The sequence below is a fragment of the Micropterus salmoides genome, unplaced genomic scaffold, assembly GCF_014851395.1.
Source record: "Micropterus salmoides isolate LMB-PRFRI ecotype aquatic unplaced genomic scaffold, ASM1485139v1 Ms_hic_scaffold_7, whole genome shotgun sequence".
Taxonomy (NCBI): domain Eukaryota; kingdom Metazoa; phylum Chordata; class Actinopteri; order Centrarchiformes; family Centrarchidae; genus Micropterus; species Micropterus salmoides.
The window spans coordinates 34,010,369-34,028,435 of record NW_024044459.1 but is presented as its reverse complement, the minus strand read 5'-3'; the positions used below and the strand labels follow the sequence as shown (position 1 = coordinate 34,028,435).

Genomic DNA, 18,067 nt, shown 5'->3' with positions numbered 1-18,067 from the left:
AATATGTGTATTAGTAATTCTGCAATGCTGGAGTGATTAAAAAAGCATTAAATTGAAAACTGTTGGCAAAAAATACATCTGACAACCATAAATTCTCCTCAAATCAGGAAAGAAAACTTTCCTCTGAATGTAAAATGTGGGTCTCCAGGGAACACCTAAGACTCACTAATAGTATTCTGCACACACTCTCAAGGGAAACTTCTCAATTTGCAGCACCCAGCGCATTAGTACAAGCAGAGATATGCTCGGGAACGAGGAACGCCGGGGTCCGTCACAGATAAGCTCTGATTTCATTAACATGGAGGCAAGATATACTGCGCAAGGCAGGCTAAATCCAAAGGCACTTAACCTGCCACAGTGAGAAAATGAAAACATATGCATCTCCTCAGATATTTTCCCTCGTCACAGACTGAAGGCAGATGCTCAATCACGGCATCATGCTTTGACGTGAATATACTCATCACTCATCAGGTGTTTGTGCAACTGTTGTCACTGTGAGGCCAAGCTAACTGCAGCCTCCTGCCCTTCATTTAAACCACGGCAGATTCAAACTTCCAGAGGTGTGAATATAGCTGGGAGAAAAATGGGAGCTGACACTAGCTGTCATCTTCAAAAAACACACATGGTGGGGGGGGTGGGGGGGACGATGCAGGATCAGAATGTAAAATCAATTAAAGGAGAGCTGCGTATGGCCGTGAATAAGGCTCGATAAAACAAACCAATTGATATTCACAGGTTATCCTTCCCGATATTCAGGGATGCTAAAAGCCAGTGTGCTCATGGGACTAATGCAAAAAGGCACATTATAACTGCTGCATTATGGGTAAAGTGGAACTGGAGTAGAGTTTCTGTCAAAGAGGGAGAAGGGAAGGCGTGTCCAGATACTAAGCTAAGTAAATATTCGATTGGAACTTCAGTATGGTCCACTTGGAGCATTGTCAGTCTAGACTTGATGATCGGTCCACTGCCTTTGTAAGCATGGTGGCCCTGAGGGATCAGCTGGATTTGGCCGGGTGGCTAATAGTTCCACAGCAGTTTAATCAGGACTTTAGCAATTATTCACACTGCTGGGGTGGGGTGCTGTGCAACACACTCTGAGAACAACAAAGTCCGCTGTTCATGTCAGTTCTGATCAATGGTTTTAGGCCGCTGAACTAACTGGGTGCAGCCAGGTCACTGAATTAGATCACTGCCGTGTGCAGGTCGGATTAAGACTCCAACTAAGATTCAAACTTAGAGTAAAGTGGCACCATGGTGTGGCAGTCCAGACCGCTCAATAGACCATTCACTAAGCCCCGCCTCCCTTAGTAGCACTTGCTACGCCTGTCAAGCTTTATAATCTTGTCACATAAGTTAAATGAAAATATCCAAACCACTAAATAAAAATTAAATAACTGAGCCATATGGCATTAAACTGTAAACTGCTTCCTCATTTTAATTAATTATGCGTTTTCTTACTTTGCTGTAATTTCTGCATAAGATCACGTCTCCCAAGTGAGTGAGAAGTGATTTCTTTATGGATCCAAAATCAAACTTCCTGTCCTTGTTTTTTCAGTTTAAGATAGAGCAACTATGACTTCATCAGCTGGCCATAGATAACATTCACAAAACAGGCTTTTCTTTTGCAGAATTTTACACACTGCTGAGCCAAAGAAAACAGTGTGGCGGAGGAAATCTACAGCTTCGGGCTGGCTGGCTGCTCTCCGGCAGAAGGTTCGGGGTACTGCCTTTGTCCCAGATGTGGTCAACAACTTCCTTCCCCAGCATGAAGAGTATTAATTCACTACACATTTTTATATTGTCTGTCAAACTGTGTAGAAATAGCACAGCTGCACAACATAGGCTCCACTCTGACCTTTTAAAACTAGCTCGAAGATTCAAAGTGTGGCAGAGATTTCTATCCACATGACACTTAAATACTCTGCATTAGGTGGAAGTGGACCTGGAATCCACAGAGAGTAGTGAAGGCTTGAGGGCTGAATACATTTGTCCATCGTGAATTAAACCTCATTTTTAAAATATCCTCACTGTCGCACAGGTTGCAAGTCTTTCAAATAGACAGTAACTGGTTGGAGTACAGTGTCCCACCTATAAACTGGTTCAAGGTGAAGCTTCACTTGGGTTTACTTTGCAAATTGGCGGGGGGGGTTTATAGACAAACAAACATGTTTAGTCCACAGCGGGTCATGGAGAGCGGGTGAAAGCTAAAAAAGGTGAGGCTTGGGTGGAAGGCAAACAGAAGCTAATGCACAGCACGATGAACTGCTAATGTTTAAAAACACATTTGTCCGTCCTTTCGAGAGAAAACAATTTCTGAGAAGATAAAGCTATAAAAAAAAAAAAAAACAGAATTCCCTGAATGTCACAGCAGCTGTATTATTATAGGGGCTCGAGCTAAGGTCCTTATATATTTGTAGCTTTATACACAAAAAAGGACATCTATAAGTACATATCGTTTGGCAGGTCAAGTTCTAATGGATATTAAAATAACACAGATGCTTATTCATAAACTTTCCAGAGAGGTGTGAAATAATAGCATGTGACAGACAGGACAGGATAAGGTCGCCTCTGCAGTGAACTACAAAGGGACTGGGCAAAAGAGGCAAGTCTGGCTAGAGCCCCCTGGATCCATGGCTTCAAAGACGAGAGCCACCACTTGTATTTATAGGATGTCGCCGCACACAAGCAAAACAGACGGATAAAATCAGAAAAATATTAGCTTGGAGTCTAAAATATCTAATAATATTATATTTAAAGTTGTTTTACTATTAAGTGATTTATTTAACAAGCTGTAACACAACATTGACCTTATTGTGCACAATGGTGGATTGTAAAAGCAAAACAATGAGTTAAAGACTCAATAGAGCAGAGAAGAAATGCAGCATAAGCTGGTAATTCTCTCTTGGTTCATCACTATAAGCGGCCCCTTTTACATACATGCTGTTATTTGACCCATTGTTAAAATAATCTATATCACAGCATCTTAACACCTGCATAATGATATTTTAGGCCACTTGGGGGCAACGGAAACAATTTTCATATTGTGCTTGTTTACACAAGTAGACATGGAGGAAGATGAGCATTTATTTGGTGGTGTTTTTGGCCACCTGGTGAATATAAGTCTAATATTCACTCTCTTTTAGCTCTGTTTTTAGTCTCCACCAACTCCTGAGAGAAATGCCAAGCTCTTTAGGTCTTAAATGTTGCACTGTGTTCACCAGGTAGTTGCTAACTGTGTGTGCAGGTAGGGTACAGTGGTAAAAAAATAAAAAAAACAACGCTATGAGAAACAGCTAAACAAGCTCCGTAAAGCCGAGGGAAGCTGCAGATTCAGGTGACAATTCTCTGTGGGTTTCACCACTACAAGTGACAACTTTCACATTCTACATTTTCCCTTCAAACTATTAAGAATTTGAAAGCTGCTATAATCACATACAAATTCTACACAGAGTGGTGAGTCAAAATGTAAATCTAGATTGGTTGAACTCTGCTCCACAGATGAACGGGTAGTGGCTTTGTTTGCCCTGCCCACTCATCTCCACAAAAGATGCGGAAGACCTGCCCTTATAATCACAAAGTCTATCTGCCTGTCTTCCTTTGGGTCCCAGAGATGGACACTGCTTCACTCTTGTAAACACTGGGAGCTTCGACTCCTTGATCTCTCAGAAAGCCACTCCAGCAGAGGGTGTTAAGACACAGAGCTCTGTTTCTACTTATGACTAGTCATGGTCTCCCTCTGGCAAAACAACATGAGGGGAAATAGGGTGGAGACACCCATGGAGGGAGAGGCTGGAGGTCTAAATTGATCCCACATGTTCCCTAAGAGGAGGCTCGGCTTATTTGGCTGGTGCGAGGGTGGTGGAGTGCAGCAAACTATGAGAGCACCTCGCTGCACTTTCCCGCACTTTTCGCCCACACACTGCTGTGCACTGAATTCACATGGATCTATTTAGCTCAACTATGGCATCACAAGGCACAATTTACTTTTTTGGCAAGCACCAGAGGTCCAGAAAGTCACGGCTTCAGAGAAACCAAAAAGAACTTTAAATAGACAAAGAGAAAGAAACAAAGTCACGAGCTACAGTGGGAAACAAAATGAATTACATTGATTCGGACTAAAGGCTGCATAGGCTGGGCAAAATTAAGACATTTCCTGACAGTTCTGCAAGTCATATTAAAAAAGTCCAGAGTCCAGTCTAGCAGAAAACACAAGTTCAGAAGAAGGGCTAATTTTAGAAAAGCACTGATTTCTATTAAAGCTCAACATGTGCTTGAAAATCATGCTAAGAACATGATGCACAGTTTGGATTCTTTTTCACCTGCTGTTGTTGACTAGGTTTGTTGTATTCATGTATGATAAATCATGCTAATCTCCAAACAATGATCTCACCCTGTTAAAGACATATATAATGCAAATGGGATTTAGGATGGAATTTAAGTTCTTCCGCAAAACAGGGAACACATGTTGGAGTGTGAAGAAGTACACAATACATTTGTTTCCGTAAGAGCACTGTAACACTACCTCGCATTTTGGGATTTTAAGTTTATTACCTGTCAAATGGGATCATTAAACTGGAGCAGCGAGCTATTTATAATGTAATAACTGCGTTCTTCCTGTCGATCTTGCTGGAAATGATATGAGGAATCAAATCAGGAAAACTTGCCTCGACCTGAAACGTGATGTCATTTTAAGTTGGCCCTGGTTTGTGTTTGTGTCGCATGTACAGTAGGCAGCCGCCCTGCTCAAGGATGCATGGTAGAGAGCCAGGGAAGAGGATCTGTCAGCATTATCTTAACCTAGTTGTCAAGCAGTGACAGCAAGGCTGGGCTAGAATGAGATTAGAAGACTTGGCCTTTTATTGTCTGGGCCTCTTTCACTCATTAATACCGAACGGCAGGCAGACTGCTCTGCCAGCAGCCTGCTGCTCAGGCCTACCTGAACCTTTACTTCAGGATTACTTTTCTCTATAGACCAACTATACCGCAAGTTGGGGCTGATTAGGGCTGGAGCAGGAGAGGTGAAAAAGTGGCCACTGAAGTAATTCAGTTATCAAGATAACAGACGGATGAGATTATCTACTTTATTTTTCTGCTTTAGTCTTTAAAAAGGACCTGTGTTGAACTCCTGAACCCACAATGAAAACCACTACTCTACAGCTTTACTCTGAGGAGACAGCTGAACATGCCTTGGCTCGACAGTTCCCTGCCATGGCGGGTTTGAGTGCGTGTATCTCAGATGTATTATCGGTTTGGTAATGGTTTACTCAAAGCAAAAAGAGTCCCATTCAGAAGGGCCTTAAGAACCATACTCTGTTAGATGATTGTTATATCAAGAAACTTGTTTGAAACACACATTTGATCACATCACTGCTAAAAATATACTGCACAAGCCATGGAGTTCAGACTCAGACGTGTAGAGCTCCCGCTGGAGTAACGCCACGAGGTCTCCTGCTGCGTCCAGCGTTTGAAATGAGACTGATTATTGATATTAGATACGTCATCAAAAGAGTCCATCCAAGATCATCTCTATTTGCATTCTCACCGTGATGTAAAACAATGACTCAATAATCCCACTCACATTTATTATATACTAATTTTAAAATAGCTTTCTGTTTCGCCTACAAATGCGATGAATGTGAATGAATCCAGAAAACATTTACGGCCTTCCAGAGAAACTGGAGTCTTTTAGTTTAATTACATCCACCACTAAAGACTAAAAACAAGACGAGTCAACAGAAAGTCTGGTCCAACAGCTCTGTAAGGCTGTAATTAGACACAGTGGTGCTTTGAGCTAAATGGTAACGTCAGCTCACAATGACAATGTGAACGTGCTGATCTTTAGCAGGTATAACGTTTACTGTTCTCACCATCTTAGTTCAGCATGTTTGCATGATAACATTTGTGAATTAGCACTGAAGTACAACTGAGGCTGCTTGGAACGTCATTAGTTTTGCAGGTTTTTAAGTCATAAACCAAAATTAAATTTAGACCAGATAAAAAGTTAAGGGATCACCAAAGTTATAACAGTTTATCTTGATGAGGGGGGTGTTAACGTCCGTACCATATTTCATTGCAATCGTTTCAAAAGTTGTCAAGTCCTTTCATACAAAACTTAACGGTGCTGCTTGTAAACTCAAGGGATCCCTTCAGTCATTAGGCTACATCCTCTGGGGTCGTGAATGTAAATATTTCATGGCAATCCATCAGATAGTTGTTTTGGTCTGGAGATGTTTGATGTTGGTTAGGCAGTAAATTGGATAGGAATCCTTATACAAGTTCAAATGACACCCTGAACCCAGTTTCTAACAGCTGTCTATGCATAATAACTATAGTTTAGTTTCTGGGTTGTAATGTGCTACATTATAAATGGAAACAAAACAGTGCTGATGGATTTAAATAGAAATATTCTCACATTGGAGCTACATGATAGTATCAAAGAAACAGAATTTCAAAGGAGTTTTACTTCTGTATTGACAAAATCAGGGCATTGGGAGTGGGACAACACAACACAGGGACAGACTATTTCTAAGTATAACTACTTCACAGTGAATTAACTGTGATGTTTTAGAAAAAGGAAACAGGCCTTTTTGAGACAAGTGTCAGAAATGATTCATGTAAAAGCATGTTAATTTGGAAATTTGTAGGATGCTCACGCAGCTTGCCCGTTGTTTTTCATGGGTCCTTGTTTCTCCCGAATCTCTACAACTGAGGTGAAGAATGCAAAGCCGGAACAACCCACAGAGCCACAATAGCCTCACTTTTATTAAATCAGGTTAAAATAAACTGGAATTATCCTTAAAGGCTGTGAAGCTGCAGCAGCAGGAGAATGGTCTATGTATCTTCTGCTTTAGCTCAAAGTGGAATAATATTCATTATTTCCTGACACCTTAAGTAGCTTCTGAGAGCAGAAGTGACACATCCCCGCACTGAAATTGTCAGTCTCCAGGCCCTCACTCCAACGTGCTGATGGATAAGGACCTACAGAGGAAATTACATCGTTATCTAATCTGACAAAGCTAGCCACACCGCACGACCTGCAACTGGTTTTATGCCCGGTGGAAAAAAATCCAGCAGCTACTTTGAAAAACCGGAAGACTGCGCCATGTGGATTTTATGAATAGGACAAAGGAATATTTCGGCCTTGGTGAGCTGGTCCGTCTAGCTGCTACTTTTGGTCAAGATAATCAAAGCTTTATCCTCTGTGTGACATGAGGACAGGATAGCTCCTCATCCACCTCAGCCGAGGGGCTGAAACCTGGCAGCATGATGGCATGCTGAGCAGGACATGTTGAAGATGAATACTGATGAGCTGGCGTTAAGAGCTGAAGTTTGCTACTCTCACGGGAATCATGGATGTTTAATTTGTTTTTGTTTTTTACATGGTTTACTTGGAGATTTAAGTTGTGCGTTTGTGTCTCAAAGTTCTGCTAATTTCTCAGTGTGCTGTACATGAGTATCATATCAGGCATGCTGAGATTCTCTGGTTTCTAGATTTGATAGATACCTGTTCATGACCAGAGACACAGAAAGAGCTATTAGATCATCCTTTGGAGAAATGCTCCGACATCTCAGACTTGGCAATACATCCTCAATCTCACATTTAAATAAACAAACTAAACCCATATCAGTCCCTACGTCAAATGAGCAATAAAACACACAGCCACGGTCTGGCTCCCACAGCGAGCATAAACAGAACGGGTTAAACCAACAATTCATTTAACTACAGTCAAACACGGAGCGCCTCAAAGCCACTAACGCCACACAGGAGGAAGGCACACAGACTATAATGGACACTAATACCAAGCAGTGAGGCATTAATGGTTACAAGCTTGTTTACCAAACCCCTTGACAACAAGACGACAGCAGCTCAGCGTACATAATCACACGCAGGACGTGGATTAGGATAAATGAACAAACATTCAATTATGCTTTCAGATCTTCAATTAATAAGAGAGAAAACCACCAGAATGAAGAGGAGGCAGAGAGGGCTGCAACCTCAGAGGCAGAACCAAGTACCTATGAGATTACCAACACCTCTGGACTTGGCTATATGTTGAAGAACTCACATATGTAGGAAAAAATAAAATCAAAAAGCTAAGGGAACTAATCCTGCTTAGTCCACATCATAAGCGTTTGAATTTGAATCCTTACACACTCTCATAAAAAGGCTTATTTTCCTAAATAGAAGAAATATTTGCCACAATGAGGTTTAATATTGGATTTGTACAGAAAACAGTGTAAGTTGCTCTTTGATTTGCGAGTGAGGAGAGCTACAGGCAGACTGTGGTAACCCAATTTTGGTTAACCCGCTCACACACAATTGTCTTGCACTTTTACTTTCTTTAGCATGAGCATTTGCACACTGAATGGCTAATTAGTTCAACTTCTAACTAATGCTGATACTTGCGTTTGGTATGTACAGTAACTTAAGCCTCAGTTTTTAATCAAACAATATACTAATGTTACTTAACTTTAGTCAAAGTTGGGTATTTTCAGCAAATGCTACTTAAAAACATACTTTAATTTATACTTTACTATACTATCAGATTCGTTGGGATAAAGATGAAGTTTCTGCGCCGTGTAAATCAGGTAGCCTATGTAACCATGTTGCTCAAAACACTAGTTTTCTAAATAGTTCACAGTTAAACACAGTTTTTATTTAATTAACCCTGAAAAATTTGAAAAGGTTCAAATCAGGAGCATTTGTTTCATATATCAACTCTGCACTCTCTCAATCAAACTCAGAAATACCTTTAAAAAATCTCTACAAGAACCTCTGAGGGAAGCACAGATGTAAAACAATGCCTTCAGTAGGATCTTGAATGAAGGCTGATTCAATGGATGTACAGTGAAAAGGAGGAAACAGATGTGGAAGCTGAAGATTAGATTCCTGCCGGGCCTGTTCTCGTGTCGCGGCTCTGCTCTCAGCCTGGTGATAAGCTGCCTCCAAAATGCCACCAGTGACTACCCTCTCTCATAATTCACCTTCACACAGAAGAAACTGCTGAACACAGATCTTCTCCAGATGATCAATTGATAGTTTCCACACATCCATCCATATGTACTCTAAAGTATGGACTATTAGGCTTAGCAACAAATGATAATGGTCAGCTTGGCTTATTTATTTGGCATATGGTCAAGCGCAGTGATGAAGCCATTCTAAGGAATGAAAGCTTCTCCAATGCAGCCAAACAGAGCTGGGACAAATTTAGACATAGTAAGAAGTCTAAGCTACTGTATAATAGAATCTCATTATAGACAGAGATAAGGATGGGATAATATTATGACGGATAAACCGTGACTAAAAGCTTAATTTATCATCAGTATTTTTTTGTGACGATTCGTGGCTGTGGAGATAAAAATAATTCTGTACTAATGTGTTCTAATTCAGTCTCTGTGGGAAACACAAAGTGTCAGGCGTCAGTAAGCCAAACACAATAACACACCATGGACAAGTGTGTGTGTGTGTGTGTGCCAGGTCTCATCCTCCATTGCCCATCTGACACCGAGCGGCCTGCTGGCAACAGTGAGACCTTTAACACAAAAAGATTTGTGTCCCTGGCAATCTGCTGTATATCTGCATGCCTTAGTTTGTGGCTGCCGAACAAAGTTGGTGACATGTAACATTTTTAATTTTCCTACCTTTGCACTTGTGTGAAGTAATTTCAGATGAAGGCAAACCGCTGTTGTGTTGGCTTGTGCTGTACATGTGTGGCTTTGCACTCCAGCTAAAGACAAGGCCAGACTGGGTTCAACATGAGGAGTGAGGAGACATGGCCTAGTTTGGACGTGCACTGCTCCTCGGGGGGTTCCATTATACGTGAGTCAATCCTCTGGACCTTTTACTGGGAAATGAAGGAGCAACAGAGTAAACTCTTAATCCTCACCCTTAAACCATCTGCTGGGGGATGATCCTTGTGTGTAGATTTACGTGGAGCCCCGGCAAAAGGAGAATATTATATTGTTTTTAATTCTGACTTCTGCTATTCTGCAACAATATGGCTGAAATGCCTCATTAAATCATGACACATTCATAGTACAAGACATGTAAATCAGGCCATTTGTTTACGCAAAGCCCCAGACAGTGCACCAAGGAGTGCTGGGATTTTTAAAGCTACAATCCAACCTACCCACAAACACCATATGTTTCCTTCAGTCTCAGTCATTGACCTGAGACTGAGAGCGCAAAACCACTCAGGGTGCAGCTAAAGCATATTCTGTGTCAACCTGCATTTTTCCGGGCGGGTTAAAAATCTTATCCATACAAGAGAAGAACACAGATTGTTTCACACTTCTAATCTGATTCGAGATCTGCATCTAATACAGATCTGTGTCAACAAGCAATTAATTATTTAACGGTACAAACACACACAACCGTAGATCCACGGCAGCTATTAACTGGGTAAAAAAATACAGTGACACATCATCTACACAGCCAACATGTTCCCATTAGCCACAGTGACATAAGGTCCTTAAAACACTGTAAATCCTTCCACCCTGTGAGGGCGAGAAATCACATTCAGCAATTTTATACATTGGCAGACAACATGACTCTGCATAGGATGAAGGTTGGATGATCTATATCCCTTCAGTCCAGGTCACAGGCTCCAAAAAATGATTTTCAAACCCCTCCCCTGCGTTCCATGAACACGAGACTGAGCATTTCACTGATAATCCATTCACGCGGAGGTTTGCAATAGAGGAGAATGTATGTGGGGATGATGATTCAGACCAGAGGAGCCACTCTCTTTCTGCAGCGACATGTGTTCAATTCATAGCACAACTTCCTCATTCATCAGACAGAGGGGCCTGGGATGAACGCCCTTCCTACTTGGGGGTCCTTGGCATGATTGGGATGCTGGCACGTACAGTGACAATGTAATAATCTTGACTGCAGCTGGTGTGCATGAACCACTCTCACCAGCTCAAACTGCATTAATATCTGCTTTTGATTTCCTCCAAAGAAAAACCTAAATCACTCTATACTCATTAGGTAAGACATGGTGGTAGATGAAATGTAAACTTCCTGCAGGACTCCACTTTGGGAACCCCAATCCCAGAATGATTATAGGCTAATTGGTAGGTTGTGTGACCACTGTAACGATCCCCATTGAGTGTGCATGAATAAAACACAACCGCCTGCTGGGACAAAGCAACCGTTATAATTGTGTCAACAACTGCCTGCGGCATTTCTTCAATGGAAAGTGAGTATCTGCGGCCTAATCTGTGGTCTCCTGCACGATCATAGCGTAGTTAAACTTGCATGGCTTATTGGAAGTTTGCCTCACAGGTATTATGGCTGAATGGTCTGTCGGAGGCTGCACAGGAAAGGCAGCATATAAGGCTGCTTTTTGCAAACCCATTTAAGAAACGCTGCGAGATTCCCCGGTGGGATACTCCTATAAAAGCACTTATTTTACGCGAGTGGCTGAATCCACCCATGCAAACTTTGAGCTGCAAATCCACTCTTGTCTGTGTAATCTGTTTTCACGCAGTGTATGAAAATCCGGACATGCAACGAATGAGAACAAGAAGCGATGCAAACTTACGTGAAAACGAAAAATAAAGTGGTCGATCCCACAAGGAGTGTGGCAGCAGTGGATACTGGGATGTATTTGGTGGGTTTAAATCTCTTTCCAGCGCTGTTGGGCATTCTGTAATTTCCACATTCCTCAATTATTTATTCCGATTGGAGTCGCATGTAGAAAAAAGATCCAGTGTGCAGTATATGGGCCTTTCTATGGCTATTAATAAAAGGTACAACCGGTCCGTCTTTGCTACCGTTGAAGCCGCATAGATCCCTGGACAGAGAGGCAGGGATACATAGAGCTCGCTGAAAGCCTGGAAATCCCACCCTTGCAATCCAGCCCACTGGTGAGGTCACTGAACCGCTTGAAAAGGTGGAGCCTCCTTGCAAACCCTGCAAGTGTCTTCATCAAGAAATGATCGGAGTTTTGATGTTGATTACACAGCATTTCGGCGGAAAGAATTGGTCACCCTGCTATCCTTTTATTTATTATTTTTTTTAACGGGAATACATAAAAATACACTTTCCTCGCAAATGCTCACCGACTCTAAAAATCTTGTTGTGTATTAAATTCATTTTATATCAAAATGCCTGTCAAAGTGTAAGACGACTGGCTGTTTAGTGTTTTGGTAGCTCTGGTTCGGGTGGGCAGTGTTCTCTTTGCGGAGAGACATCAAACATCCTTTAAAATCTACCAGCTTAATGTTGCTTTGTGTAACTACTAATGTCGGTTTGGATATTGTTAACCAAAATACATAGGCTATATTTAAATGAAACTTAAGTTGATAAAAATGACTACAGATTCAATCCACGGTAATCTATCTCCAAAATGTACTATAAAAATAAGCTGGGGGAAATAATCAGAGCCACTGTAGAGGTAGCTGGTAATACTGTGGATTTTTGGATTAGAGCGCCCTCAAGTGGCGCATCTCGGCATTTATGCGAAATGCGAAGCTGACTGTTTTGGCTCAGGCGGGCCACCGTAATGTTTGTAGAGACTAGATTAGCTTGCCATCTCTTGTGCAGACTGTATTTTTAGTTTTCAGCTAACAGCCTCCGCCCGGGTAGATATTTGTGCCGCATATAAAGCGAGTTTTGTTTCTCTTGCCGGTGTTGGGATTGACAGGCAAACGCCATTTCCCAGAAGAAAGCCATACATTTGTGAGGAGAGAGAAGTTAAACCAGTTAAGCTAATTAACGTTAGCTAACACCAGTTTCCTCCTTTGGTGGCTCGCAGGATGTCGTACAGGAAAACTATAAAACTTATTTGTGGGTTCGCTGGAGGTTCTGCCGTTATAGTCTTCGCGGCTGCCAATACCGACTTCCGGGGATACTTCGTGGAGCGGCGCGGAGAGGCGGCGGTCAGCCGGTGGTCGAGATTCAACGTACTTCAAGCTGCGCAGCCGGCGTGGACGCCTGCCAACCACACACCAGTCCCGACTGGACACGCCTGGGACTTCAACTGGGATAAGTACGTGCCTCTACACATGCTCTCCCTTGACTGTGTAATTATTTGAATGTAGCTGGTACCGTAATATTCCCTCCGTTTTCCTCTTTTGTATGGATTGAACGCTACGCCAAACCTCTGTCAAATACACATCGATTTAATAATAATCCACCCACGGTGAAATTTAGATTGATTTTGGACATAGTGGACTAAATGTTAAAATCTTGCTTAACTGAATTGGCGTTTTGGATGCATACCGTATCTAAAGGTGGACCATAAGGATTTGTCATGATCCTTATTCTTCGAGGTACAATGTTGCTGATTCAGCTATAAATAGGCTTTTTTTTATTGAGTTTGGTGTAGATCTTCAAAACGAGATGTATGGAAGTATCATATTCACCACTATCTGAAATAATAGTTAGGATATATATATATGTGTGTGTGTGTGTGTGTGTGTTTGTATATAAACTCTGTTTCCATCCTTCAAGTTAACAATGTGAGACAAAGCCACTTCTAATCTCGAGATCACCTCCTCTTAACTCTATCCAGGAGGGACCCATCTGCACTGTCCAATGGGAAGAAGAAAGAAAGTGTAAATGAAGACCCCAGCTCCGAGCAGGACAATGGCAAACCAAAAGCTACTCGCAACATCCTCCTCATCAGACACTCCCAGTACAACCTGAGCGGGACCACCGACAAGGAGAGGATCCTCACTCCTCTAGGTCCTTAATTTACCTTTATGTCAGCTTGAAGTCATTTCTGTCAACACGGGGTCACAATGTGTGCTTTTCTATCTCTGCTAGGATAACATTATACATGGACTGGGTCAAAGGGTGCTCCGATCGATCGGTCAGCGATCCTAATCGACCGATAATGGCTTCGGTGGTCTCTAAAAACGCCTTTCACAAAAGGCAAAATTTCAAAGAGTTTTCAAAGCTAGCCAGCACCAAAGTGTGCTTTTCAGACAGGAATGGATTGATGCGCCCAGTTAATCATTTATAATTAGATTTGAGCAGCAATCAGACAAGCAGGAGCGGTCGTGCTCATCTCACACTGACCCACAGCTGCATCACCTGATGCAAAGAGAGGCGCCACTCAATCAGCTGACTGCCTCTCTCTCTCTCTCTCTCCGTTTTCGTTTTAAAACGCCGTCTTTAGCACGTTTCCGCCTCCCGTCCAGACTAAAACGGCAAATCCGACACGATGAGCTGCAGAGTTGGTTGTTGACACGATGCTACTGACAGAAGTTTAGACTCCCAGTCTGTTTTGCAAAGTCTCTTTGTCCTCCCGTGTTGCTTTCAGTAACAGTATCGTTCAGATCAACTCTGATATGCAGCTAAAACGCCGCTGTAGCCTCACATTACCCCACTCCTCTCTCTTCTCCTCTCATGTCAACCCTCCCGTTTCCCGTTAAAGTGTTTACTACCCTCTCCTCTGGTAAAGCCGGTGGCAGTAGGCCAATGTAAAAGATGTACACTGTGCTTCTTGCACAAGGATTAAATAAATAAAAACAACCCACTGAAATAGTATTAGGCCTATAGCCTACTAGTGGTAAACTATATGAAATAATGAATATAGTAACTATAAGTAATATTAACAATATACCAACAGTATAATATGGAAGTACCATTGTATGTTTATTTATTTAAATGTCCCTTTATATTCAAATGTCATTGATCCGTAGCCCACTCTCCCTCTCTCTGTACCCCCTAAAGCCAGCAGAACCTGCCTGAGCTTTTCAGAACAAAAAGCTGCTACTTCAGAGTTTATCATCAACTCATGATTTATTCCACAGGAAAACTATATTTGTCAAGCTATAACCTGCTATAGTTTAAGTCTCTAAGACAGAGGAAGTGTAATTTGTTGCCCATGTTTCCTGGCAATAAAATAAACATTTGTTAATTTAATTACTTAATACATTGTTTTTAGGACTAATTAAATAACTATACTGTATAATGCTACATGACAAATAAAAGGCTTCAAATAGACTCAGTGATCGGTGATTGGCCCAAAAACTCCTGATCGGAGCACCTCAATACTGTACCATCCTGATTGTTTGTTGAAGGAACCATCTCTGTTTGCTTGCCTGTTGTCCTACCCAAATTTTTTTACGACCATTTCTGGCAGATGAGCCGTTCATAATGACCTTTTTGTGTCTCCACTTCCAGGTCGTGAGCAGGCAGAGTTGACGGGCAAGCGGTTGGCAGCGTTGGGACTCAAGTATGATGTTCTGATCCACTCCAGCATGACCAGGGCAACAGAAACTGCACATATCATTAACAAACACCTCTCAGGTAGTGGATAGAAGCCACACTGCCGTTCAGAGTCGAGTCTGGACGAGTGTGGAAAGTAAATTTTGAAAAGTCAAGTTTCTGTCGCTGTAAGCATTGTTTCAGTTTATAGGATGTCAGAATACATTTTATATGGACAATAACAGTTAAAGAAAACCACCCAAAATTATGATTTAGGTGTTGGTGTAATGTTGCTTTTCTTTTCCAGTGCATCATCATCATCATCACACTGTGCTTTTACTTTCCTGCATACCTCACCTAGTCCTAATATATCAGTTCTGGTTTGATCTTTTGAGTTGGTGTGGATATTAGGCCTAAAAAATATCAAGTTTATTTGAGAAATTATGAGACGATAACATGGCTTAGTACAAAATAATCAAATATCTATGTAACTTTAAATATCTGTGTTTGGCCACTTGACACATTGTGAAAGATGTTGCTTGATACATAACGCAGTTGAGATAAGTTGGCGATTCATATCCTGTTTATCTTGTGCTTTTGTGTATTTCCTGTTTAGCAACCTAGATTCTGTACAGTATCAATTAAAGCTTGTGCGGAAATGCTGAACATCACAAATGCATATTAACATTTTGACTGCCCTGAATGTCGTACGGGTCTAGGAGTGGAGCTGGTGAGCTGTGATCTGCTGAGAGAGGGTGCACCTATCGAGCCGGTTCCAAATGTCACTCACTGGAAGCCAGATGCTGTGGTGAGAGAAGCTACACCCACGCTACCTCTAGAGCGGGCTGATTCTTCTGTATTAGCATATCCTTGTTTAGATAACTCTCTGCTGCCCATGTGTCTGTGCAGGTGTCCTGTCAAGTGCTTGTTTAGGCTTACAGCTGCAGATGTCAGCCAATACATCAGTGCACTTTCACAGGAATGGGTTATAGGAAGAGTTAATATCCAAAATGCCAACGTTTAAAGGAGTCTGACAGCTGAGGGTCGATCTTTTTATCATAGTTTCCTCATTTTAAATAGATATTTTATTACATAATCCGGAGCTAAATAGCCAGTTGGTACATTTTATTTTATTATTAAAACTTTGAAGAAATTGGATTACCAAAATACAAAAACTTACACCAGTGATATTCAGCAATGCAGGTAGTGTTTGGTTTTCTTCAGCTACCTCTCCAGAAACACAATCCTGAATACGGGGCTAATCCCTGGACCCAGCTACCTTAGTGGTTATAAAGAAATCTGTTGACCGTGAGGTCTGTGGATTATGCAGAGTAACCAGGACACTGTTACTACGAAGACACATTGCTGTAGAGTTTTTATCCTGGAAAACTTCCAGCTTAAAGAAAAGCTTAGAACATGGTAGCACCATGACAGGGAGACATAATTGGACTATTCGCTATGGCATTAAAACAGGATTATTAATGGAACAATCTCATAAATAACCCATTTAAACATCTTATTTGGTATTTCCTCACTGTAAGTGTTGGACATAATTGGATTATTAATGTAAATGTAACCATTAAAATTTTTTACAAAGCCCTCAGTGATTCAGTATTGATTTAGGATTTAATAGAAGTAATAATTTCCATATAGTTGGCCTCATTTTGGAATGAAACTCTTTACACATTCCCCACAATGCACAGCAGCATCATGTATTGACTCTGTCACATGAGAGGGTTCTGTTTGAACCCCTCAGTCAGTACAAAGGTGGCTTTCAACCTCTCTACCGTCCTCCAGCAGTACCACGAGGATGGAGCTCGCATTGAGGCAGCCTTCCGCCGCTACATCCATCGGGCTGACCCCAAGCAGAAGGAGGACAGCTACGAGATCATCGTGTGTCATGCCAATGTCATCCGTTATTTTGTCTGCAGGTTTGTTTCGCCGGCAGACTCGGTGGTCGCAGCGCACTTGAGGCCAAAGCATGGCCTTCTTGCTTTGCTAACCATTTTGTTTAAACTATGCTGCAATTCTTTTGGGGGTTTTTTTTGTAAGATTTTTTTAATAAATAGGTGCTTCACTTGTGTCAGTGTGCTCTTGACAGAATCCTTAAAAGAAAACTCCTGTTGAGTGTAAATATTCTAGCAGCTACATTTCATAGCGAGCGCTTGTCTTTTGCGTTGGTTAAAATTACATTTAGTACATCTATTTAAATGCAACATGGATTTAATGTCCTCCAAATGACAAGTTACTGAACAGAATCGCACACAAATCAAATTATTTGAAGATGAAGATACAGTAACTCCAGTACTGAGATTCTTATTCTCAGCTGCTCATATCTTTCTTTTATTCTCTCAGGGCTCTGCAGTTCCCTCCAGAGGGCTGGTTACGTATGGGCTTGAACAACGGCAGCATTACGTGGCTCACCATCCGCCCTAGTGGCAGGGTGGCCCTCAGAACTCTGGGAGACGCAGGATTCATGCCCCCGGACAAACTAACACGGACCTGACGGGACTCAGTCGGATGTCCTGTCTGTTGGTTGCAGGGTCAAAGCTCAGTTTTCTCCTTAAGTGTCTTGAAAATTACTGTTGATGTTGTTATTTTGTAATTGAACTACCATCATGTAATGAAAGTGAGTGATTACTTTCGTGCCATAGAATGCAAGAAGTGATTTAACAGCTGAATAGCAAATGCTACAGAATGTAATTGAGGATTTTTACACAAGTGACTGATTTTTAAACCAAAAACAGTTGTATTTGTATAGCTGTTGTAAATGCAAATCTTGCTCTCAGCTTTATACGTGTCATTACAGTATGCTGTAGTGAGGATTTTGTGTTGTATGGTGCAGTTGTAGTAAATAAAAGAAAATAATGAAAGCTTAGGCTTCTGTCACATTTCTTTCCT

General features: G+C 41.6%; 2 protein-coding genes across 6 annotated transcripts in view; one reads left to right on the top strand and one right to left on the bottom strand.

The window, feature by feature from the left end:
- zdhhc8b (zinc finger DHHC-type palmitoyltransferase 8b) overlaps positions 1-11,653 on the bottom strand; it is a 61,316-nt gene extending 49,663 nt beyond the window's left edge. Inside the window, exon 1 of one of the 2 annotated variants that reach the window (XM_038702871.1) lies at positions 11,550-11,653. In XM_038702871.1, the coding sequence (XP_038558799.1) occupies positions 11,550-11,653 (104 nt within the window). Of the gene's footprint in view, positions 1-9,642; positions 9,787-11,549 lie in introns of those variants that run through there. The other variant, XM_038702872.1, reaches the window with a different exon arrangement.
- Positions 11,654-12,502: 849 nt separating this feature from the next.
- pgam5 (PGAM family member 5, serine/threonine protein phosphatase, mitochondrial) lies at positions 12,503-18,039 on the top strand. Of its 4 annotated transcripts, none has more exons than XM_038702875.1 (6): positions 12,503-12,998; positions 13,524-13,696; positions 15,143-15,268; positions 15,886-15,974; positions 16,964-17,097; positions 17,522-18,039. In XM_038702875.1, the coding sequence occupies exons 1-6, from the start codon at positions 12,766-12,768 to the stop codon at positions 17,670-17,672; spliced, it is 906 nt and encodes a 301-aa protein (XP_038558803.1). In that variant the 5' UTR covers positions 12,503-12,765; the 3' UTR covers positions 17,673-18,039. The 4 variants fall into 4 exon arrangements, with proteins under 4 accessions (XP_038558803.1, XP_038558804.1, XP_038558802.1 ...); XM_038702876.1 differs by having other exon boundaries at positions 12,504-12,998; positions 16,967-17,097; XM_038702874.1 differs by having other exon boundaries at positions 12,504-12,998; positions 15,880-15,974; positions 16,967-17,097.
- The last annotated feature ends 28 nt before the right edge of the window (positions 18,040-18,067 follow it).